The sequence below is a fragment of the Cryptomeria japonica genome, chromosome 8, assembly GCF_030272615.1.
Source record: "Cryptomeria japonica chromosome 8, Sugi_1.0, whole genome shotgun sequence".
Classification (NCBI taxonomy): domain Eukaryota; kingdom Viridiplantae; phylum Streptophyta; class Pinopsida; order Cupressales; family Cupressaceae; genus Cryptomeria; species Cryptomeria japonica.
Window position 1 is genome coordinate 575,671,766 of NC_081412.1, and position 26,246 is coordinate 575,698,011.

Genomic DNA, 26,246 nt, shown 5'->3' on the forward strand with positions numbered 1-26,246 from the left:
TAGAAGATGGGTTAGGCTAATTTAGAAGTGATTAGAAGGGTCTAGAATAAATTAAGATTAGGTTTTAGAATGCAAGTGGGAGATGTAGGAAAATGCAAGTGGATGGAGGGATAATAGGATTTAATTGAAATAAAGTTAATTTAATTCAATTTGGTTTCAATTTGGGGAAATCAAATAAATTAGATTTATTTAATTTAGGATAAACTATTTAATTAAATTTGAATTTAATTAAAAGTGGATAGGGAGGATTTAATTGAATAAAATGATTTATTCATTAAATGGGTATAGTGAATTTAATTGATTAATTTATTTAATTAAATAGAGGAATACGAGTAATTTAATTAAATAGAGAAATGAACATAAAATATTCATTTAGGAATATGGTCATTTTTATACGTCTACAACTTCTTATCATTTTTTTGAAATTTTAGTACTACTGCATTGAAATTTCAAAGTTTTGTCAAATATATATATATATATATATATATATAAAACAACTAGTAGCTTAGAAACAACATTCAATTTGCTACAAAGTTTATTCTTACATATTTTTGAAATAATGTTGACAACTTATTCAAATTTTTACGTCAAGTTGCCTAACTCTATTTTTCTAATTTTAATTGACACTTAAGGGCATGTTTAGCCCACCATGATCAAGCACATATCTAGAGGCTAGTGGATTGAGGAGGTGGTTGAGGGTGGTAGTACAAGATGAGTTGGTAGGTTTTCAATGAAAGGTATGTCGAAAAGCAAAATGATGTTTGTTTGTAGGGTGATCTTTTCAATCAGGAAGTAATGATGAATGAAAAGGGCGAGTACGCTACCAATGCTGAGGATGTTACATTTTTTGTGCAAACCTCAATATTGATGGTTGAAGTGTGTGAGCAATTCACTTAGGGTGGGGTAGTTGGTACAACTCTCTTGGTAGTATGAAGAAGGCAATATTTTAAGTGTGTCGTGCATTGCATTTCACCAATGTTTGCAAGTGTTTGAGTGTGTAACTAGTGAAAGGTTTTTGTGGCGCTACTGGTTGTAAAGGAGACAAATTTTGTTCTCATCACAACCAAACAACAATTTTAGTTTTTGGGAGTCATCTCTAAAGAAAGTGCATAATGTCTTTAAAATTGAGAATTCAAAGTTTATGCATATGGTTGACATTCTTTTGGGGAATTAATACATGGAATCAGAGTTCAAATATAGAACCAAAACATACTTGGCCTTAATGTTTCTTGCTTGGGGGTTAGAGCTAGGGACACAAGAGAGGATGTCAAATGGGTGATTAGAGAATGTGTAAAGGAGGTTGGAGACTTTAACCCTTCACCCTAACAAATAACAAACTTTAACCCTAAGACTATATAAAATTGAATACTAATTATAAACAAAATTGAATAGTAAATCAAATTGAATGTTAAGATTTAACCTAATTTAACAGTAAACCAAACTAAACACTCAAACAAAACCAAATTCAAATGTAACCCATGACATTAAAAATGTTATTAAATTATAAACCTAAACAAAATTACACCCTAATCCTAAAACTAAATAAAAAATGAGAACTCTTAGTTATTTAAAAATATCCCAATTATAAAACAATTCATTTTCAAAAAATATTTAAATAATTAATTTAAAATAAATTATTAGACTTATAAATATATTTTTTCTTTATTTTATTATTTTATATTTTCATTTTTCTTTCTTTTTCTTTATTTTCATTAATTTATTCATAATAAATGAATGACATGTCTTCAATTGCACATAATTTAAGATTTTCATTGTGTAAAATTAATAGTAAAACACTTAACGATGTAATTTAAGACTTTGTTTGTGTAAAATTAATAGTATGTCTTCGTGTGTATCTTTATTAATTCTTTCATATGCTAATGACTACAAAAATAATTAACATAACATAATGAAATAATTTAGTACAAATAAAAAATAAGGGGAAAATTTATATCTAAAAAAGAAAAATAAAGATATTTAAAAAATGTCATATTAACTTTATATATGCAAAAATCAAGGGGTTTATGTATATATGTCTTCTTGAGTAATTATGACTTGTAAAGTAAAAATGATTGGTTTATTTAATAATTATATTTTATAGTAAGTTTTTATTTATTTGAAGTAAATTGATTTGATATTTTTATAATTTTCATATTTAATATATATTTTTTTAATTTAAAAATTATATGACTATGGTAATCAATATTGTAATTGAAATTTTAGTTCTTAGATAATAAATAAATAAATATAATATGCATTTGAAATTGACTTTTTTTATTTGTAATTGATACTTAAATAATTAAAGAAAAAGATTTGATAAATAAAATAAAATAAATAATGTTGTTATATATATAGCTTAGGAAATAGGAAATCATCACAAGACAAGATAAACGTAATAGCTCAATCACAAATGCATTCATTGCAATGATCTATCCTAAACAACACTCAATAGAGACATGAAATAAAAACATTCAAAAGTAAATACTATGCAAACCAAAGATGTGATTTGAATGCTCCTTCATGCGGCTCCATTGTTCTTCTTTCCTCTTCAAATGGTTTGGTTGTGGATCTCACCTACAAGTGCACACACACAATTGAAAGCAAGTAGACGAGATTTTTGATCAAGAGTACTAGAAGCGTAAATTCGATAGTCTGATTACCAATTAGCTTTGATTGATGAAGATCATCCAATTTATAGAAGAATTGGAGAGATGACAAGATTAGCACGATTCAATTCAAATGGAAATTGCAAATCAATTATGTCAATTATGACAAATTATGACAAATTATGCACTTTCTATGCAAAATTTATTGATTGATAATTTATGACAAATTATGACAACTTCTATGTCAAAATTGATTGATTGTCAATTATGACAAATTATGACAAATTGACATGTCATTTCCATGAATTTAGGAGAGAAATAGGAGAGAATTGAAATTAGGAATTAGAAAATTAAGAAATTAGTGAATTAAGAATTAGGAATTAGGTAAATTAATTAATAATTTGTCATTTATTAATTAATTCACAAAGAGGAATAATTAGCCAATTAAATGAACATTTAATTTTAATGAGAAGACTTAGGATAAATAAATAATTTACTAATCCTAAAGGAAGAAAATGACACACAAGGTTAAATGATTAAATCATAAAACCCTAGAAGATGAATTAGGTCTTGATGAAAGATAATTGATTTGATCATAATTTGATTTTGGATTGATAAATGACCAATGTGATAAATGATTTGATTGATAAAATGCGCCAATTGACGAGGAACAATGACAAATTGATCCAAATTGACATAATTGAGACAAACAACGATTGATGACAAATCGATCGCAAAATGACAAGATTGACAAGAGGATAAGAATCGATGACAAAATAGATTGCAAAACGACAATATTGAAAAGAGGACAACGATCGATGACAATTTGATCGCAAGATTGACAAAATCGAACATGACAACGACCGATGACAAATCGATCGTCAAACGACAAGATTGAAAATGATAAGGATTGATGATAAATCGATCGCCAGAGGACAAGATTGACAAGAGGACAACGATCGATGACAAATCGATCGCAAGATTGACAGGAGGACAAAACCCTAATTAGGATTGACGATGTCCAAAATGATGACAAATAAACACGCACATTGATGCAATAGGATAAGATTGATTAAAATCATGACTGGAGATTGTTGTCGACAAGACCAAATTCGAGAGAAAGATGAATGAAGAATGTAGAAGAATGACTCAATGCTCACAAATGATAAAAACCAAGTGCGAATCATAGGAGAAATGTTAATGCGATGCAAAAACCTAAAATGAGGCAATGCGCAAATGTTAAAGTATGACTCCGCAAGCGTTGACCATTTTTAGGTGTCTACAATATATATATATATATATATATATATATATATATATATATATATATATATATTAATGAATATATGTGTGTATATATCTACGTATATACGTAGATATATACACACATATATGTATATGTATATACGTAGATATATACACACATATATTCATTATATATATATATATATATGTAGATATACATATACATACATATATATATATATATATATATATATATATATATATATATATATATATATATATATATATATATATATATATTACGATAGCATTTGGGAAATAATTCAATATTTCTATTAGGGATTTCCATTTTTTTCCTTTTTGAAAACTAAGAGTCTATGAAGATCTATTCTCAGTAGATATGGGTTGTAAAGTAAGGACATAGGAAGTTTCTCAAGTGAAAACAAATAAATTTTTAGAAAATAGATTTTATTAAAAATAAATTCTCATTAAGAGTTAAATAAATAATAATTAAGGTCATTGTATTGACTATTAATTTTTCTTTTTAATTAGTTAAAACATGCTTTCTTTTTTATTTTTATTTCTATTTCAATTAAATTGATTTAAAAAATATATATTATAAGTATATATTTCTTTATTTATCTCATGTAGATGATTGATTTGCTACATCATTCAAATCTAATAAATATGTTGTATATTTTTAAACTAGGAGAAAAGATAGATTTAATTATTATAATTCATTCATCAAATACAATAAAATTAGGTAGAAACAAGCAAATGAAGTGGTTTAGGGGTTGTAGAGTATCATTGTTAAGTGTTTCTTTCTAAGTATAATATAGTTAATATTTTGTGGGGTTTGAATGCAATCGAAAAAATCTTAATGTTCAATCTCTTTGCAACAAGCCCCTAGAGCCCATAAAAATACTTCTCTATATATCACAAGTTGAAAATAAGTTGTAAAGGATAGAGTTGTAAGACACCATAATGCTACAGAGGCATAATTGCACACAAAGATGACCTAATTACTTCATGTCAATTATTTATCCAATGAAATTTAAACTAAAACTAAAATAAAATGATAGCAACATTCACGAATAACTAAACTTCTTAAACCGCATACTCTCTTTTTCTATTCTATGAATAAAATAAAGTGTATGCCAATCATTGGACGTGGGACAACAATATCCATATATCCCTTTCTATCCATACCCCTCTCTCTCTCTCTCTCTCAATTTCTCTCACTTCCCCTCTCTATTTCTCTATTCAACTCTCTCTCTTTCTCCCCCTCTCCTTCGACACTATTGACAAGAACTTGACGCATGAACTTGACGCACTGTCTCTTATTTGCTATATTGTTGTTTTTAATGATGAAACCAAAAGAAAATTCTAAAATCAAGTCAATTCAAAAATGAAAATTCTTTTTTATTAGTAAATCAAGTGATGCACGCCTCATTCCAATTATTAACTCTTTTTCAATTTGACAAATTCTCAACAACTAAATCAAGTCTCAATAAGACAGATGCTCTACCACTAAATTGAGTCATGCACTCCGTCATTCCAATGGTAGTCAGGACTTTTAATTGTAGATCGTTTTAGAATACAAATTGTCTCCCATCCAATGAAGTCATGCATAGTGATTTGCTGAAGCAATATGACGTACTTTTTGCCAGCTGAAATGAAGTCCACCATATTACCTATCACTAGGCTAAGGAATTTTCAAAATTAGTATCGCCATATTACCTATCCTATCCACCATATTACCTATCACTAAGTCAATGACCACCGTCCATCGAATTAATTTAAATTTGACTACAACAGATTAAATTTTTATTAAGTCTACGTACGTATTGACTATGATTTTTTTTTAATTTGTATGTGGGCTACTTTAGTGAATTTGTATTTCAAAACATATTTATTTACGTTTATTTTCTTTTAAAATAATTATGTCTATTCAAAATATATTTATTTACGTTTATTTTCTTTTAAAATAATTATGTCTATTATTTCAAATTATAAGTGAATTTGTATTTCAAAACATATTTATTTACCTTTATTTACTTTTAAAATAATTATGTCTATTATTTCAAATTATAAATTTTATGTGTTATTTATTTTGAAAATATTAAATTATGATAGAAGATAGGATTTTTTATTAATATTTTTATTATTATTATTATTTTTAAATAATGTGTTTTAACTGCCACATTACGTGTGGGAAGACTCTATCTTGTTATTATTAACATTTCTTAATATTAATAATAAAAAGAAATAACATTCAAATTATTTGCATTTAAGAATATAATATTATCTTGCAAATTTAAATTTTAGTAAAAACATAAATAGTATAATATCTTAAATTCATTAATCTTAGTAAAAGAAGATATTAAGTTTTAACTTCCTTTCATGCAAATTAAAAAGATGTGTACTATTATTTTTTTACATTAATATTTACAAAATTGATAATTAAAAAAATAAAATCAATTCATTTAATTAATTGTTTGACTTAATTTTAATGTTGTTACATAATCTTTGTTTTGAAAGAATATTATAATAGCAAGTAATAGTGTGATTTGAAGTAATATGTTGTTATAACAATTAATTTGTCAATACCATTAATATAATACAATTTAATATAATAATAAAATTTCATGAAATCATTTGACAAATGAGAAATGAAACTCTTGAAAATTTTTCAAAGTTTTTTTTCTAAATGCTATTTAAAATTTAATTTAAGAGTCTAACTTAACAAAATTTAAAATTATGTTGCAATGTTAATCAAAAAGAGAATGACAAATGACAATTAAGGATCTAAATATGTTACAATTTAATCATTATGTTTGTCATGAATGCATTTAACTATAAATTAATGAAAGACATAAGAATTTGCACAAATATAACTTTTCTTAAGTAACCTATAAGACAAATAGATAAAAAATAAAATAATATAATTATAATTTATTGTCTTTTATTGAATATCATTTTTCTTAATTTAAAATATCTTAACTAATTTAATTTTTATGTTTTGAAAACTAATAGATATAAATTTTTATTTATTTTATTGTTAATTGTTTTAATCATAATTTCTCTCATTTTCTCTATTTCACCTTTCAATAATTCTAGACTAATAAAAACAAATTACATTAGATTGGTCCACAACTATTTAAAAACAAAAGTAATTTTCATTATGAAATGCCATAAATAAAATTAATAAATAAAATTAGAAAAAGTCATTAAATTAAAAAACTTCTAGCTTTATTCTTCTTATTGCAACTCTATTTTTTCCCTACTATTCTTTTATTTATTATTTTCAACTATATTCAATTAAATAAAATTCTGTCTAAAATTGTTAAACCATATGATATTTTTTTAAAAATAAATAAAAATTTGCAAATTTTCTTTTTAAAAATCTGTTTCAGTCGGTTATTACCAATTAATAAAACCTAATATAGTTCAAAACATAAATAAAAATAAATATCAGATGCCGTGAATTATTTGATCTCAGTTTCGCGTGCGCGCTCTTTCATAGGGTAGGCTAGTTCAAACAGTAGGGTTTTAAGCAAGATTTATGCCAAATATCTAAAATTATACGCTAGTATTTGTTTACTAAATAGAAATTGTTTAAGCCTGTAAATCTGATTAAAAGCTTTAATCTATTCATCCGTCTGTCTTTTTAAGAAACGTGCAAATGCGTAGTGTCCAAGCATCATTGAAGGAATTCAAATCTGTGCGGCTATAAGATACTTATAATGTTCCACATACTTGCAATTGTCTATTGTCTTTCATTTCTAATATCCTAATCCCAATGGGTATTGAGCTGCTGTTGAGCCATCATTTCTGGTATTCTAGGGTTTTGAAATAACTCCATTGTTACACAAACATCCAATTTGGGTACTGTGAATCATCATTAATGGTATCTTATTCCATGTGGGTGCTGAGATAGTTTTATAATTTCATAAATATTCAAGTGGGTACTGTTCAATCATCATCTCTAGAAGCCTAATTGATTGGGTTATTGAGATTGAGCAGTGGAAACTGTGAGATTTTCCCGCCTAGTAATGGAAAAATCTCCCACAACCCCCCTTTTGGAACCATCTGACCTTCAGGGATGCCAACAAGAAGTGCCTTGTCCGGAAGACATCCCACTTGTGGTACCATCTGACCTTGAGGAATGCCAGCAAGAAGTGCCTTCTCTGGAAGACTACGTCCCTACATCTTTTTGGGAAATCTGGAAGGAGTCCAAAAAGGTGTTGAGCTTGATTGCTCCTGTGGGATTTAACAGGGTATCCACCTATGCCTTAGGGATTGTCACTCAAGCTTATGCTGGCAAACTCGGCACTGTAGAACTTGCTGCCGTGTCCATGGCTACTATTACAATTGGGGGAATCTCCTTTGGGCTTATGGTACGTAACCAGCCTTATTCAATTGTTTTGAAAGATTTGCCAGTTATATTGTATAAGAGTTTATCGCATTATAGGTGAGACTGCTGTTATCCTACTTGATATCTGGTTTTGGTCCGAATAGGTACAGAGATAGAGTCTTTGATTCCAGGGCCATGTCAAAACTTTTCATATATGATGTGGGAATTGGAGATGATTTGCCAGTTATATTGTATAAGAGTTTATTGCATTAGTTGTAGGACATCTGTTATTCTACTTAATATCTGATTTTGGTCAGAATAGGCACAGAGATACAGTCTCTGATTCCAGGGCCATGTCAAAACTTTTCATATATGATCTGGGAATTGGGGCTTTTGTTATCTTTAAAATGATGTCACAAGCATTTTAACTCACTTGACATAACTGTAAATTGTAATCAAAATTATTGAGCTTTTACACCTTCCCTTCCGTTAGGACAGTTACTTAAATACATGTTGCTGATTGCTGCTAGTGTTCATCTTATTATGACCTCTATTGATTGGATTCCGCGAATTTAGAATTGAAGAGGTGATTAGCAATTTAGTAGTATTCGCTGGAAACTCTATGGGTACTGATTTTGCTTGTGCCATTCATTCCACTATTTCAGTAATTTTACCGAGGCTTGGAATCTGAGATTATGAGGCCTGGGATCTGAGATTATGACTTGTTTAGATGATTTTTGAATTTGATCATGTTAAATGTTTTTCATCAATATTTTGGATCATGTTCATTTTTTTTCTGTCATTCCGATGATGGATCATAGAACGATCAAATCCAAAAATTATCTAAACAAACTATCATAAACTGTAGAAACTTCATACATTTAATTGAGACTCTGCTCTTGCATTTTTTTAATATCTAAACAATTTCTGGAGCAATTTCTGGAGCAGTTTTCATTCCTGCTATAGATCATTCCATTTTTAATGTTTTAGGAGTACAGTATTTCACATTTAGCTGAGAAGCTAGTCAGTTCATGGAATCATTCTTAGATCTTGATGGATATTGAAAAATATGAACTTCTGCCCATAGATTTTCAATGGCCATACTAGTCATTTTGTGATAATATTATAGCCAAGTTTGATATGATTCTGGTATAAAATTACATTTAAATAAACAAAATTATCTAAAAACTAGTAGCCTCTATTTTTTAGGACTGTAGATTTGAGCAGTGGAAAAGATGGGGGCTAGAAATTGTTCCCTAGATTTTTTTTCATTTAATATTTGTTTATTCATGTGAATTGAATATGTTAAATAACAAAATGAAAAATGAATGAGACCACTAGTGTTCTTAAATTTCTGAGCTTAAACTTTTAAGTCTGAAATAAACTACAAAATTCATAGAACCTGCTTTAAAATAATCTTAAAAAATTAAAAAATCTCAGCAGCATGAAACCCCACCCTAAGGTTGGAAACTTTTAACACTAGCTTGATGAGAAACAATGAAAGGTGAGGGGGGGCTTCAGAATTTATTTTTAAGGAGATAGAGGTTTGATAAATTTTAAGACATCTCTTTCTCCTTATTTTTGGCTATTTTCGAACAAAATGTAGACTCTCCTTATTTTGAGGAGTGAACCTTGGTTTTCTTTGCATGTGGGGTACCCTGCCTGTACCTGGGGCAAATTGGGCCCTTTCTAACGAGTACCTGGTCCAGGATTCGAACCCTGTTCGACCCATATATAGGTATGGGCGTGCTGGAGTGAGAACCTGGTAAAGGTAGCTTTGCTGTATTGAGGCTTGCAAAATGTTAAACTGGACCAACGACAATTCGACATGCTTTTGTCAAACCATGGGTAGTAAATTTCCCGTTTTTTAAAAAATGATGCAAAACAATATAATAATTTGTTATCATAATTAATTTTGAGATCATTTTAAATCTGATTCGAGAAATATTGTGCAGACAGGGATGGCAAGTGCGCAACAGACGTTGTCTGGTCAAGCATTTGGTGCAAAGAAATTTAACCTTCTTGGGGTTTACCTGCAGCAATCTTTTATAGTAATGAATGCAACTGCGCTTCTATTCAGTTTAGTGTATATTTTTGCAACACCTCTTTTAAAGTTGCTGGGGCAATCAGACCAGGTGGCTGACCTGACTGGACAGTTTGCCCTTTGGTCCCTTCCTCAACTATTTGCATATGCAAACTATTTTCCTATTCAGAAGTTCTTCCAATCACAACGAAAAGTCATCGTCCAGGCTGCGATCTGTGCAGGTGCATTGGCTTGTCATCTTTTCTTGAATTGGTTGCTAATCACTAAACTTGGGTTTGGACTTCTTGCGTTGGCAATGGCCTTGAATGCATCCTGGTGGTTAGTAGTTATAGGACAGCTTTTATATGTTGTGATTGGACCATTCCCAGACACATGGACTGGGTTCTCAGTTGATATCTTCCACGACGTTTGGAGCTTTTTAAAGCTTACAGCTTCATCCGCTGTGATGGCAAGGTCTGTATATAATTGCTTTCAAATTAGCTCAGATATTTCCTTAGAACTCTACACATTTCAAAGATTTCTTATGAGTATAATGGCTTTTATATTTTGCAATTGATGCAGTGTTGAGCTCTGGTACTATAGAGTTTTGGCTATTTTAGCTGGAATCCTGAAAAATCCAGCAATCGCAGTGGATTCATTTTCTATATGGTATTACAGAATCTCACACTTTTGTCCCTGTTGCGTTCAATTTGGAATCACAAAATCACCTCCATCTTTTTCTAGCTTTTCCCTAATATTGTTAAGATTGAAACTTGTTTACATCAAGTGCTGCATTGGGCTGATATCTATACTTGTGCAGTTTAAGTGTATATGAATTACTCATGATGTTCAATAGCCGTGCTGCAACAAGGTTTGTGAAATTACAAATTTACCAACATTTTGACAGTCAATTCTTTATCTTTCATCTCCAAATGAACACTTTACACCCTGCCTGTGAATTTGCAGTGTCATAATATCACATGAATTAGGAGCTGGGCGTCCAAAACGTACGCTATTTGCTGCCTATGTTTGTCTAGGCATAGCGATGACTTTTGGGACTATATTTTTCACTTGCATTATCATAGCTAGACATGATATAGCATCCATCTTCACCAGCAATGCCATTGTTGGTCACATGGTGTATGAGTTGTCAATATTACTCGCATTTACACTGCTTATCAATAGTGCTCAACCAGTTTTTTCAGGTAATTCGCCGTGGATATTCTTCCTTGTTTCATGATGGTGAATACTTTTAATGTACATTGAGTTCCAAAATAAAATAACCTTAAGGTCTTAGAAAGAAGCATCTATCAATGCATTGCAAAACCATACATCAACATTAATGCATTTGTTTACCTTTTGCTATGCTATTGAATTTTGAAATTCCTATTTGTTGTGTAGCCAGTTGGATTATTGTTTCCATAAAATTCTTGCATCTGCCATCTGGATGAAGATTGTGCTCTTTTACTCTTGGGTCAGCCCTAGGGTGCATTGATTACTTTTGTTTCTGTTTTTACAGTTTGTGTACCACTTGCAACTTAATTAGTTCCATATCTAATCTGCAAAGGAAGATATCTTCTAATTTCAATAATGTTTTGTTATCCAGGAGTAGCAGTTGGTGCAGGATGGCAACGTTATGCGGCTATAGTGAACATAGTTTGCTATTATTTTATTGGTGTTCCTATTAGTGCTCTTCTTGCGTTCAAGTGCAATCTCCAAGTGAAGGTTAGTTTCTGTGTGAGAAAAGAAAAAAAGAGAAAAAAAAATTCTGCTATAGATTTTACTAATTCATTTGTGCTGACACCACATTGATGCAATCCCATGTTTCAATTTTATCTCAGGGAATTTGGATTGGACTTCTGGTTGGGACTTCATCACAGATAGTGATACTTGCATTTAGCATTTACAGGACAGACTGGGCTAAACAGGTAATTAATATATGCAAATTCGAAGCTAAGGTTATGAGGGTTGCTTATTATTGGGTATATGTATAACATACTTATTTATCTCATTGAAAAATATGTAGAGGCTAATTCTTTGAAAAATCGTTTCAAAGTATTAGGAAAATCTCGTCTGTGCTCTAAATGAATTATGCCTTACCTTCTTTCTAATTTGATGTAAATGCATTAATAATAGCCTGTAAATCTACTAGTAATAACTAATGAAAATGCTCCTTAAAAGAAAGTGGGTTTTACATTTTGATTGAGTTGATAGTTCTAAAGTTCAGAGCTCACAGCGAGCTGACTTTTTCAAGTGTTACTCTTATCATTTATTTCTTGCTTACATATTATTATTTTTATTTCTTGTTTAAATGCTAATATAACAATGTGAGTACTGTGTAGATATAGGTACCTGGTGGATGCTGGCTGTTGATTAGGTCAATTCCAATAGTTGTCATGGGGTTTTAGAAGGACATTTTGATGATTATGGAGGCCCTCTCCTTGTTGATTAAGGTTAGACCACGGTAAAAAGTGGAATTTATCCACAGAATCTCTTTTTGTAGGCAATTTCTGACAGAATGTAATAAGTGAAAATGCAATCCATCGACGAACTTCACGTCAATGTGTAATAAATTGGAATATATGAGGATTATATTTGAAGGTAATTATCTGACCTGCAACGAGAAACTCATCCGTAACTTATTAAGTGGAATTTGATCAATTCATCATAACCACATTCTGCATTTTAATTCCAAAATGATGCTATTAAAGATTTTCTGACTTAATAGACTTACTAGTGTTATCTCACCTAAGTTCTAAAATTCATTTCTTAGCACGGGCTAAATGATAATTTTCAGTCTTAATGACTTAATAGTGTTATCTCACCTTAGTTCTAAAATTCATTTCTTGTCACTGGCTAAATGATAATTAATTAGCCGATAGGCTTTGTTTTAAGTGGACTTACCTGTCCACAACTTCCCGTTGTACCTGTCTCACGCCTGAAAACAGGCTTAGTCCATCGTTTAACAGTCTTCGGGTGAATGGCAAAATATAAACGGCCTGAAAATAGGTTAATTTCCAGAAAAACAGTAATTGCACACGTCTTAACAAATCGGTATGGCACACTTGCGTGGTCGGTGCGAAGGAGAAAATGCCGAAAATGGTGGAAATTTAACTTTGCGGTTCAACTATAAAAAAATACCAGAGGAGAAGAGAGTCCAAGCTCTTTGAAACAACTCTTCGCTCCTTCAATTGCAGAAATGGCCTCCTTTTCATTTGCAGAAGCACCACCCATGACAATTGGATTTTCAGTGATAATAGTAATTTTTTGGTGGGCTATTGCTAATACATCAACTTCTCAATTTCGTGTAGGTTATATTGCACAAACAGAGATTTTCCAAAGCACACCACCTTCTTTTAGAATACATGCATGTTGATTAATGGCTGCAAAATCTACACTTGCAGCTGACCTCATTAGAAAGGCTGGTCGAAACATACGAGGAGAAATATGTAAGAAAATTAAGAAGTGGCAGGAACCACCTCCTGCAAAATAGCATAAGCTTCTACTAGGTCCAGATTATGTACCCATAAAGAAGTGAGGTGGGCACAAGCTGCGTGAATTGAAAAAAAGGTATATGGTAGCAAGCTTTGAGCAGTCAAGTTTTTGCAGACTATAAATATTGGTGTAAAATGAGAATTATTAATTATGATTACATCCTAGATATGCTGTAACAGACATCCTAAAGCTTGCAAATGGGATGCAATTTGGATCTGAAGATATACACGAGGAATATGTATTAGCTTCTCTTTTATTTCCTTAATCTACAATCAGTTTAAATGGCTAAAAGCGTTGATGATTTATATCATTTAAAGGGATGGTAGGAACGTACCCTTGAAACGACTTCGAACTGGTGGCATGCCCTTATCAGTGAAGCTCTTTGATTTAAAACTTTTTCTGTTTTCTTATGATTTTGCATTCTGTATGGTTTTTATTGCTTAGTTTTTAAATGCCCGTTTGAAACTTCTTTATTGACATGATTTGACTTTGGGATTTTATAGTGTCATTTCAAGTCCCCGGATGGAGGATTTGTGAATGCACATTTTATGCTTTACCGGAAAAATCTATAATTCGTTAGCCAACAAATGGATCCCAGTTGAATGGGTTCTATGAATTACCAAATGTATGCCTCTTAAAGCAAGTACAATTTCTCATCTTTAGTCTATGAAAAATGAGATCTAAGAACCAGTGCGCTTAGATGTGTCTCACCAAATATAGATTTGTAGGAATGTACTTGGTAAGAGTCAAAGAACACAAGCTTTATCCATAATCTAAGTTTGTAGAGATTCGATCCTTTGCCTGATATTCAATTTTCCACAACAATCTCAAAATGATTGGCCTGTTCAAAAAGAAAGAGAGATTGTCACTTCTCATAATAAGAGTAGAACATATATGTCTTTGGTTCTTTTATCATCTGCAAAAGCCAAATATGTTAAAAGAGGCTTCAAAAGCTTGTTAGCCTTCGTCATATTAAAATCATGCTTTTCTAAAATTCTATGTTTAATTATTTGCTTATTCTTACTAGAGCAAAGCCATATAAATTCATATAGAGTCATTTCTTTATAGTGTGGTTGATAGACTTTTCCTCCTTGTAGGAATTGATGAGTGCATTTTAAATAATTTGAAGATGATCCCTGTGACAAGTTGCACTTTTAATTTTTAATTCACTCCTATTGATTAAATGTATGCTAATGAATAAAGTTCTCATGTAACGGGGATGTTGAGGAGATTCCCCTTGCCCAACATAGCATTAACTCACCTTTCCATTCAACTTTTGTTGCTTGAAATCAGTGCTTGACTACCCTTTATGCTTATGGAAGAAATTAGTTCATTTTTTAATAGCTACAAGCTATTTAATTCCATTTTTTCTTGTTAGCAATTCGTCCATTAATGAGCTAGGGGCTTCACCTACCATATAGAAATAATAGTTTGTAAAAAAGAACTGTATTTTTACTATTCAAAAGATAGGATGGATGTCCCTTTTAGCTTCTATGCTCCATTATTCTTATTCTAAAAAAAGTAGTATAGTTATTCTTACATCTGATTGATTTAGTGTTAGGAGTTGTTGGCATTTATGTTGCTTCTAAATACCATTTTGAAAGTGGAATTGTAAAAAATCTATATACTTGGCATTCATGGTTGGGCCTTGCCACTATTTGCTTGTTTGCTATACAAGTAACTCCGTTTCCTTTGAAGTGCCCATGATAATTAAGCCTGCCGTAGAGCCAACATATTTCCTTAGTTACACAAATAAATGATAGCTTTGGTTGTTGGAGAAGCTTAGCTTCCTTGATAGCTTAGGGTTAAATATAGACATGGTTTTGAAGCCATGTTAATGAATTTTATTGCACTCATAATACATATATTTGTAATTTTTATTGTTCCTTCTATTGTTTTACCAACCAAAGAAGAACCAAAAAGATGTTCTACCAAAGAAGAACCAAAAAGATGTTCTAGAAGTTGCAATAGTTTAAAGTGTCATCTTAGATTTTAGATTTCATCCATAGTAGATATCATCCATTATTATGTTCAATTTAGACCTTAGAAACAACACTTGTACAATTGAAATTGTAGCATAGTACTTCATTTAATTTACTTATATGTTATTCTTTTAGTTGAAATGAGTGTAAGTCTTTATTTATAGTAATATTAAAATTTATTTAAATTTTACCTTCAATTTCCTATTATTTATAGTAATATTAAAATTTATTTAAATTTTATTATCTGCATTTTTGGTGCTAGTAATAGCAAAATCTATATAGCACTCGTTATGACACCTACTTGTTTTAGCCGTGCATATTTAACGTAACACAGTATGCAAAAACATCTTTATATTTCTGGAGCCTATGGAAATGCTTTATTAAGAGACCGACTCTTATTGTTATATTATTAATAAATAAAATTATTATTATATTAAATATAAATTATAATATAATTTAAAATAGTGTTTTATAATATTACTAATAATTAGAATAATATTCAATATTATATATTTTTTAAATATAATAATATAATATCATTTAATAATATCTATCATGATTTATTTCTAATAATTATATTTAATAATATTATTATTAATTAATGAATTAGGATTGGGTTTATTTTTACAGTTTTTGTACCACTTGCAACTTAATTAGTTCCATATCTAATCTATAAAGGAAGATATCAGCTAATTGAAAAAATGTTCTGTTATTCAGGAGTAGCAGTTGGCGCTGAAGTGAATATAGTTTGCTATTGTTTTATTGGTGTTCCTATTAGTGCTCTTCTTGGGTTCATGTGCAATCTCCAAGTGAAGGTTAGTCTGTCTCTATGTCAGAAAAGAAACAAAGAAAAAACTCTGCTATAGTTTGCACCAATTTAATTGTGCTGAAACCACATTGATGTAATCCCATGTTTCGATTTTTATCTCAGGGAATTTGGATGGGACTCCTGGTTGGGACTTCATCACAGATATTGATACTTGCATTCAACACTCACCGGACTGCTTGGGATAAAGAGGTATTTAATATATGCAATTTTGAAGCTAAGGTTATGAGGGTTGCTTATTGTTGGGTATGTGTATAACATACTTATGTATCGCATTGATAAATATGAACATGCTAATGCAGCCAAAGATCGTTTCAAAGTATCAGGAAGATCTCGTCTGTCCTCTAAATGAATTATGCCTTACCTTCTTTCTGATTTGAGGTAAATGCATTAATGATAACCTGTAAATCTAGTAGTAGTAATTAATGAAAATGCTCTTTACAGGAAAGTGGGTTTTGCATTTTGATTTGAGTTGATAGTTGTAAATTTCAGAGCTCACAGCAAGCTGACTTTTTCAGGTGACGCTCTTATCATTTATTTCTTGTTTAGATATTATTATTTTCATTTCTTTGCTTTTTTTTAAATGCTAATATAACAATGTGAGTTTTGTGTAGCCTTGTGGATGCTAGTTGTTGATTAGGTCAATTCCAATAGTTGTCATGGGGCCTAAGAAGGATATTTTGGTGATTATTGAGGCCCTCTCCTTGTTGATTAAGGTTAGTGTTGTCATTTTATGACACCCTTGGTCCATCAGTAAGAACCGATCAGAGATACGATCTATGGACCGGTGCTGCCCTAGTTGATTAAAGACAAAGCAGAAGAATCATGAAGTGTGAAGTGTTGCCTTGTCCGGAGGAAGTTCCTCTCTTGGCCTTTTCTTCCTTCCCCGGAACCCCAAAAACCTGAGGTTCCAAAGTTCTTTTGCGCAGTTCCGCCTTTTCCTTGCCTCCTCCTAGTTCCCGAAACTCTGGAACCCCGAGGTTCCGAAGTTCCTTTCCCTTGCCTTCTCCGAAGTTCCCTCCTAGCCTTTCTTCCTTCTTTTCTCCGGAACTTCGGAACCCCGAGGTTCCGAAGTTCTCTTCCTTTGCTTCCCTTTCTTCTCTCCGGAACTCCGGAACCCTTCCGAAGTTCCTTCCCTCCTTGCCTTTTCTCTCTAGTTTCCTCGGAACTCCGAAACCTTGAGGTTTCGAAGTTCCTTGCTGCTCTCCTTTCTCCTTCTCTAGAACTCTGGGACCCTGAGGTTTCGAAGTTCTTTCCTTGTCTTCCCCACTTCGGGAACCCGAGCTTTCAAAGTCCCCGGACTTCTTTCCGACTGGCGACACTTCCAGATGGCGTGATCGACACTCAAGGCTTTATATGCTCCGACAGTTTTGGTGACTTATGTACTTTCTTTTGTGGAACTATAAGGGTGCATTTAATGTTTTTAGCAGGATTTCCATCAAGGGAGGTACGGGGCCATGCTTGTTGTGGTGACTTATGTCATGTCTGCATACTTTGACTTTGGAAGGTCAGTCAAACCACCTTCTCAGAGTTGCCTTTGTGGGTATGGCTAAGTTGCTTGCAAGTATTGAGGTCAAGTGCATGCACTTCCCTGCACTTCCAGATTGACATACAGGAGTCATGATCACCTTTGTAACCATTTTTCTATATAAAGGCTGTTAAGCCTCATTGTAAAGGGTTCTCTCCCTATTGCCTTGAGCTTTCCTATGCTCTTTCTCTTCTCTTGAAGACTTGTAATTATTTTTGCAAATCTGTAACTGTAAGTTTGGCCTTTGGCCTTTGAATGAACTGAAATTACATTCTTGCCTTCCTTCAACTTATGCATGCTGTGTATATTTCCTTACCTTCATCATGGGTGTATGTTTTGTGGCTCTTCTCTCCATATATGCTGTGTTAACTTGTTTTTTGAGTGTGACTTGTGAGAATCCTTTTCCCCTCTTCACACTTAGCAAATTTTAACCTCCATACATGCATTTGGGTCACTCATGCAACTGAAGTTTGTTCATCTCTTGGGTATTTCAGTTGATTCCTTGTGCCATTTCGGGTGGGGAGAGGAACAATCTCTTATCTTGGTGCATCACCTCCTTTCATTTTAACCATTTCTCTCTTCCCTTTTCCTCTGTAAGCTGTTAGGGTAGTTTATAAGTAAAATTTGAGGTGTTGAGTTGGTTCAATACTTGCACCTAGATGGAGAAGAAAGCCGGCCTTCTCCGGAGATTCAATCCCCTTGCGCAAAGTCCCACACTTCGGGGTTGTTTCCATGTTTCACAAGGTTGTTGAGTTGATAACTCAGCAAGGGTGCAAGCTTTTGTGATAACAGTTAGACCACTGTAAAAAGTGGAATTTGTCAAAAATGTAATAAGTGAAAATGCAATCCATGGACGAACTTCAAGTCAATGTGTAATAAATTGGAATGTTATGAGCATTACATTAGAAGGTAGTTATCAGTCCTGCAACGAGAAAGTCATCTGTAACTTATTAAGTGGAATTTGATCAATTGATCATAATCACATTTTGCATTTTGATTCCAAAATGATATTATCAAAGATTTTTTTGGCTTAATAGACTTAAATTGTTATTCTAAATTTCATTGCTTGTCACTGGCTAAATGATATTTAATAATAGAAAAATCTCTATCACTCGTTAGCCCCATGGTGTTATGACACCTACTTTTGTTAGCCATGCATATTTAAATCTTTAATGTAACATATAGTTTGTACAAACACCTCTGTACAAACACCTTGTATTTTTAGAGCCTATAGAAATGTTTTATTAATGATTGATGTGCACCCAAACCTTAAATGGAAGTATTGGTTAGCAGCTTTTCTTTACTCTGGAAAAAAGGTCTTGAATTCTTGACTGATGCAATATGTAGAAGTTCAATGGCTAAAAAATAAAGTGATTATATTTCTATAAAAGTAATGCAATGCGGATAAACCATTAATGGATTTGAAAAAAAATCCCTATTTGAGAGTGCAATATAGGTTTGAGAGCTAAAATGTGTCACCTAGATTCTACATTGTAAACCAAGAGACTGTTTTTGTGCTGTTATATATTTCCCTCTGTGATCCTACACTAGGAAGCTTGAATATAATATGAAGTTCCTCATTTAAGGCTCCAGATTATTAGATATTCACCTTTCCAAATTAAGCTATATGTGTTGTTTATCAGGTCAGAATTTAGAGTACTAAAATTGTGCCCTTTCTGATTAATATCTAGTAGAAACTATGCAAAGGTTTGGAGAGCTTCTTTTCCGTCTTAGTGTTTTGTAGTGAAAGAACTCAAATTGCTTTAGTGGCAGGATTGTCTACTGGACTGGGTTTTTTCTTGTTTATGTTCAAGCAGGTGCTCAAACTTTTACATGACATGTAAATCTTTCCCAGAAGAATGCTCATTTGCAACATCAGATGCGACTTGTGGAAAACTGTCACAAGCAAAAGGAGAGAGCCAAAATATCCTATTTTGCTTTTCTCAGATCATGTAGCAACTCTTGGGAATTATGCTGTGGCATTGAATTTTACTATTTGGTAGTGAAGAATGAAGGCAGCTACAGAGGCACACAAAAGCAGATTCATGGTAAACATTACCAATTGGATGTTTTTTTAACAGGATCGAATTTAGTGATTGAGTTAATGGACACATATTATTAAGTATATACACATTGTGTCTGACATGAATTGCTATTTTGTGACAATTAACACGGATATTTAACCATTTCACCTAAAGCAGATTTGATTTACAGTAATATAATATGCTTCCCTTCAGGCCATGCAATTTGGGCGTGATTTTCAGATAGAAAAGATTTAAAAGTAATGCATGAAGTAGTGTTAAAAAAAATACAATGTCAAAATCTGAACATGGGTGATGTATAGAAATCAGTGTTTGATGGGGATGGACATCCTAGACATCCCTCGGGGTTTACGCGACATCCTAGACATCCTGGACTTGGGATTTGGAAGGGAAACCACCCTTTTTCAGGACAAGACAACCTGCTTTATTTGTGGCTTAAAAATGTATATAGAGGAATTTTTAAGAAAAAGATATGAAAACGACCTAAAAATTTAGTAGTGGAGGGGATTTGTCATTGCAAACTTAGCACATTGTATTTAATTTTTAATTAAAATTTGGGAAATTCATCCCGAAAACTGCAGCTCCATGTCCCCACTTTCCCTGGTCCTAGAAACTTAGAGAAACATTGCTAGAAATTATTTTAAGAGGTGTTACAAACCAGATTTCTACTTACAGTTTGAGCAAATTCACAGAAAAATCTTCAAGAACGAAGAAACATTAACTCTGCCAGATTTCATTATAGTACCAGTTCAGTGTGTATTTGTCTTCAACAGCGACTTCTTAGGATGGCATTCCTTGAGGATGCGTCTTTCTTTTCAATTTTTGTCTACCCATTTGTGGTCTATTCTCTTCAAGATTTCCTTTGGGATTTTCTTCTGGGAAAATTGTATTGTTGTGCTTTTGCTTCTTAACAATAGGCTTGGACTAGAGATTTAAGGCTTCAAATTTGGGTTGAGCCTTTAGCTTTCTTTTGTAAGTTTTGGATCTTGTTATTGATTTTGAAGCATCTGTGGTTAATGTGAGAAGCATTTGATCAAAGTTTGGTGCACAGTAAAATTACTTAACTGAGTTGGAGCATTTGGTTTTTTGATATTCGGGGGATTATGTGGATTTTGGTGACTAATTTAATTCTTCAATCCATTCTCTTCTTGTGAGACCGAAGGATAGAGTTATTTTTAATTTTGAGTGGTTCGCTCTATATGCATGCCAAGGTTTCCCTTTGAATGTGTGTCACTTTGGATTTCTCCTCGATATGTGAGACATAGCCTTTGTGATTGTACCACATTTACCTCTTTGGGAAGGCCTATAGATTGTTGTTGCGTTTCTTGAAAGGCTATTGCTTCTGATATCTTTCGGTAGCTTCTCTACTCTTTTGGTTGATAGACCTTGGTCAAATGAGCATTCTCACAACAAATTTTACACAAAAATTGATATTCTCATAATTTACCGTTTTGAGTTAAGCTGGTAATTGAAAGGACAATGAACTAAATTCTTAGCCAAAGATGACGGCACTTGTAGTTGAAATTATGCATGTAATGAAAACAAAAGTGGTCATCTTTCCAGAATAGTTTTGACCTTGGGCCCCTGTTGGGGTAACAAATCTTCCTCGATCATGTTGAATTAAACAACAAAATAGCTTTACTAAGAGCTTGAAAAACTTTACCTATTCCTCTATGGTTTTCTCTAGCCTAAACAAAATGGTTGCACCCTAATGAATTTATGGGTCGATGTTTTCTACTTTAATTCCATGGAATCTAATAGAATGTGAAGTATAAGATCTCCAAAGTGGCGTTCTTCGAGCTTTTTTTTAATTCTCGTAAAGACTTAAAGAAAGCCTTCAATGATAGATTAGGTAAAGCACTCACTTAAGTTAAAAGTAGTTGTACATGGGAAGGAAGTTTGAAGTGTAGACATATGTTAAATTAAATGACTTGTTTTTAATAATGGATGTTTTTACATTTATATGTGAGTATAATATGCTTCTCAGTGTAATGAAGATTCTTTATGATTTCTATAGGTATTGGTGTGCGTATGGACCAAATGACTTGAGAGAAAAAGATACAATGTCTTTTGATCCTTCTTTAGTTCCCAAATTAGGCAAAGGTAGTAGACATGCTCGCAAACATACACAACTTGGTTGTACCTATCATTTTAGCACACATGAATCATGTTTCGTGAGCCAAACCATGTGTTGATATGGTACCACAAAGTTCAACATGTGGACAAGGAAGGCATACCATGTCATGGTCAAATGAACATTGAGTTTTTGGGAATGAGGTCCTTTGTGCCATATATTAGTAAGCAATTGCATCAATGGGTGAAGTATTTGTTATTGCTTGGTATGCCCACAGATGTAGTGTATAAAAAATGTAAGCAAATGTTGTATGAGAAGACGACCATGTTAAACACACCCCAAGAACAAGAGAGGGGTGAATCAGTGATGCAGGAGCATCCGACTTGCTTATGCCAAAATGAGTATATAATGCCAAAGTCTATAACAATTGCCAACATTGTTTCTATGTGTAGAGCATGGTATCGCATTTGTAAGATAAAATTGTGCTTCTTAGCATATAGAGGAACTATGATTGTTAATAACACATGAATAAAGGTGTCACATCCCTCTTTTCAGTAAAGGTTGTTGAATGATAATACAATTGTGTTCATTATATCATTACTCGCATATGTGGATGAATAATATTAAATTGAGTTGTACTATGCATTTGAAATGATTGATTTTGAGAATGTTATTTATATAATTGTGACTGTTGTAGGTCTCCCATGCCATAATTCATAAGGGGTCTTAGAGTTATCGATCCTCACCCGCACCTTGTTAAGAATATAGACATAAGTATGTACTAGCTCTTTCCAATATACATTAGACAAATAAGCATCTTTAAACATTGTTCTAGCCATCTCTTGAATTGCCTTATTTTTCCTTTCAACTACCCCATTTTGTTGAGGGGTCTTAGGATTAGACATATGTCTCCTAATACAATGATCTTCACACAATTTTTCAAACTCATTTTTGTAAAGTTTTAGTGATCAAATTAGATAAGTAACAATTCAAACAATTGCGCAGAGTATACCCTAGGAAAACCTTCCTGTTGAAGGTGAAAAACATAACAATGAAAGATGTCTTTATTATCTTGATTTTCCCAATAAGTTTTACAATGAATTTGCTTCACACTTGAAGTTGAAGGATGATACAAATTCACCCTTGATAGCAGTAAGAAATGTGAACTATTGTATATCAGTCAATGCTAATAATTCCGCCTTATATATTAGATGATCTGCCTTGAAGATGAGGATACACTGCTATAATATGAGATCAATCTGCAGATGGAGATTATTACACAAGTCGTAATTAATATGAAATATGGGATGAATACGATCTACCTTAGAACAACCTCAAATTGCAATGAAGAAGACATGATCTGCTTGCTGTAGATAACACGAATTGCTGGAGATGATGGTTGTGTTCATTCGATGCATTATGGGGGAAGACAAGATCGATCTTTATACCTATGTGTAGGTGTCACCAACCAACATGTCTCCTTCATCAAGTTGGCTTTTATATTGACCAACACACCTCTTCATTAGGAGCGATTTACATTCTAATCAACACGCCTATTGTTATGGATTAGTTAAATCATAATGAACACGTCTTGTTAGTGGGTTAGATAAATACACATATGAAATCGATAATTATTAGAATCATATCGAACTTTGGAAATGTGTAAGGCCAATAGGCCATTCACACATTCACCATCTGTTATGTCGGCTTGTAGATTTCGACCATAGCTACTACATTAACAATTTTATGTAAATTTAATCCCTTTATCATATCTTACACACTTGATTTTTGCATCTATCTCATTCTCAACCATAGATTTAAAAAGAAATCTAGGGTTTCTAATTTAAAAAAAAAAAATGTAACCCATCTCATTCTAGAATAATCATCAATAAGCAACATAAACTACCTTTCACCATTGAGGCCTTTTGTCCTGGTTGGTTCACATAGGTGTTGGCATTGAATTGTCATTGATGTCAACATGTGTGTGTGCAGGGCTGAGTTGATGAAGTTGCAGAGATACATACATGACATTCACCGGATGAAGATGCAATAGGCATGTAGAGTTGATTGATGTCAGCAGTTGAGATGATACAGTAGACAAAGATGCAAATGATACAGTGGACAAAGATGCAGAAATGATAAGTGCCATAGAGAGAGTGCAGCTTGACATAATGATAGCCTCACTCTCACTGGTCAAAGACGTAGAGACATGCAGGCATCAAGTTGGCAAAGTATAGAGATGCAAGATGTGCCCCATAGGAAGACCAGATTAGCTAATACGTTGTTGCATCAAGTGATTTAAGGACCAAGACCATGGTGCTATGATTACATCATCAGGTTGGCAAAGTATAGAGATGCAAGATGTGCCCCATAGGAAGATCAGATTAGCTAATACGTCGATGCATCGGGCGATTTAAGGACCAAGGCCATGGTGCTATGATTACATGAAGTAAATAGGGTTGTCTAAGAACATAAGTGTTGTTGCAACATTATATAACATGACACACCATATAACACACCATGTTATATGCACAAGGAGATACTAGAGGAATGCATGGAACATGTCATTGAGGCATGAAAATGGACAAGGAGGACACATGCAATTATGTTGAAAATGTATTTTGAAATTTGGTCTGACTCAAAAAAAGTTTATTGCAGTTGTCAATAACATGAAGGTTATCGCATGCAGTTACAGGGAGTATAAGTCGCTATTGTCAATAACACGAGACTGAGTTGTCAATAATACACAGGTTATCACTATCACTATGACCAAAGGGCTGCTATGCACTATGACAAGAAGTGTCAATAAAACAATAGTTATGTGTCTGCAAGTGTCAATAACACGATGGTTATGTGACCGGGGTTGTCAATAACATGTCTGGTTGGTCGTACTGGTCTTGCGACAGAGAATGTCAATAACATGACGGGTTAGTGGTGTTGGTCTATCATAGATGTCAATATCACGCAGGTTATGCTACTCGACTTATCCCGTGGCATGTTATACAGGGTTAAATGACCCTGCAGGTTAACATTGTTGAGTGGTCAATCAGGCTATCCTCTTATCCTACGACATTCTTGAGACAGAGTTTTGACCTTGCGGGATAACATATGTTCAATGAACAATGCAGTCTCTCTTATCCTGTGGTATCAAATGTGGCTAACAAAATTTATGCGGGGTAAGAAACTAAAGGGAAATTTGTGGATTCCCTTATCCCGCACGAAGTAAAAGGCTGCACAAGGAATGCGCAGGATAACAAAGTAAAGCGAAGGACATTAAGGAAACCCTTATCCCGCGAGGGTTTACAACAACAAGAAAGGTGTCGCGGGATAAGAGTATAAAGGAAGAAGAAAGGTTTCCTTGTCCCACGCATCTCCACGAGGATAAGGAAAGGGCCGCGGGACAAGGAGTTGCTTGTCAAGGCGAAAGACAACTTATTCCGCGAGATGAAACAAGGTAAAGGAATATAGTGCAGGATAAGGACAAGTGGAGAAAAGGGAGAAATCTTATCCTATGTGGGTTAAGAGAGCATGCTAAAATTACACGGGCTAACAAAAGAAAAGGCACACCACACTAAGATAATGAAGGCTTATCTTGCGTAGGCTTATCCCGCACAGGTAACTTGGACATGCAGATGGTCTTGCAGGGCAAGAAGATAGTGGCCCTCAAGATGCAGAGATCCACGTGGTGGTCAACCAAGTTTGACTAGATGACCTAGATAACGATTAAGAAGACTTTTGATGCCACGAATGCCTGTCGATAGACTCTGAAGTCCACTTAGGCATTGACCAAGTTTGACTCGACGATGTCACGTGTACGGAGTGAATTAGAGGACACTTGTCGAAATGATGAAAGGGTATTTTGTTGACGAAAGGAACCAAAGGCATCACATGGTCGTCGGGATAAGTTTTGAAGGTGGAGTAGAGGCAAAATGTCATCCCGATAGTTAAAACTATATTGATGGAATTTTAAGAAACCGATTGGAATTTTGAGAAATCGACATCCAAATTGCTATAGCGATGTACATGAGCATAGAGAGATTCAAAAGACAAAATATATCGGCATAAGCG

At 32.9% G+C, this 26,246-nt stretch overlaps 1 protein-coding gene across 7 annotated transcripts; it reads left to right on the plus strand.

Moving 5' to 3' along the window:
* The first annotated feature begins 7,356 nt into the window (after positions 1–7,356).
* On the plus strand, positions 7,357–20,573 carry LOC131052978 (protein DETOXIFICATION 33). 7 transcript variants are annotated; one of them, XM_057987584.2, is made up of 13 exons: positions 7,357–8,251; positions 10,164–10,705; positions 10,814–10,900; positions 11,052–11,102; positions 11,198–11,436; positions 11,838–11,956; positions 12,073–12,159; positions 12,574–12,684; positions 16,426–16,523; positions 16,640–16,726; positions 16,837–16,915; positions 17,027–17,052; positions 17,149–18,350. In XM_057987584.2, the coding sequence occupies exons 1-8, from the start codon at positions 7,907–7,909 to the stop codon at positions 12,577–12,579; spliced, it is 1,476 nt and encodes a 491-aa protein (XP_057843567.2). In that variant the 5' UTR covers positions 7,357–7,906; the 3' UTR covers positions 12,580–12,684; positions 16,426–16,523; positions 16,640–16,726; positions 16,837–16,915; positions 17,027–17,052; positions 17,149–18,350. The 7 variants fall into 7 exon arrangements, with proteins under 7 accessions (XP_057843567.2, XP_057843568.2, XP_057843563.2 ...); XM_057987585.2 differs by lacking the exons at positions 17,027–17,052; positions 17,149–18,350 and adding an exon at positions 19,880–20,573; XM_057987580.2 differs by having other exon boundaries at positions 16,837–17,052.
* Positions 20,574–26,246: the final 5,673 nt, after the last annotated feature.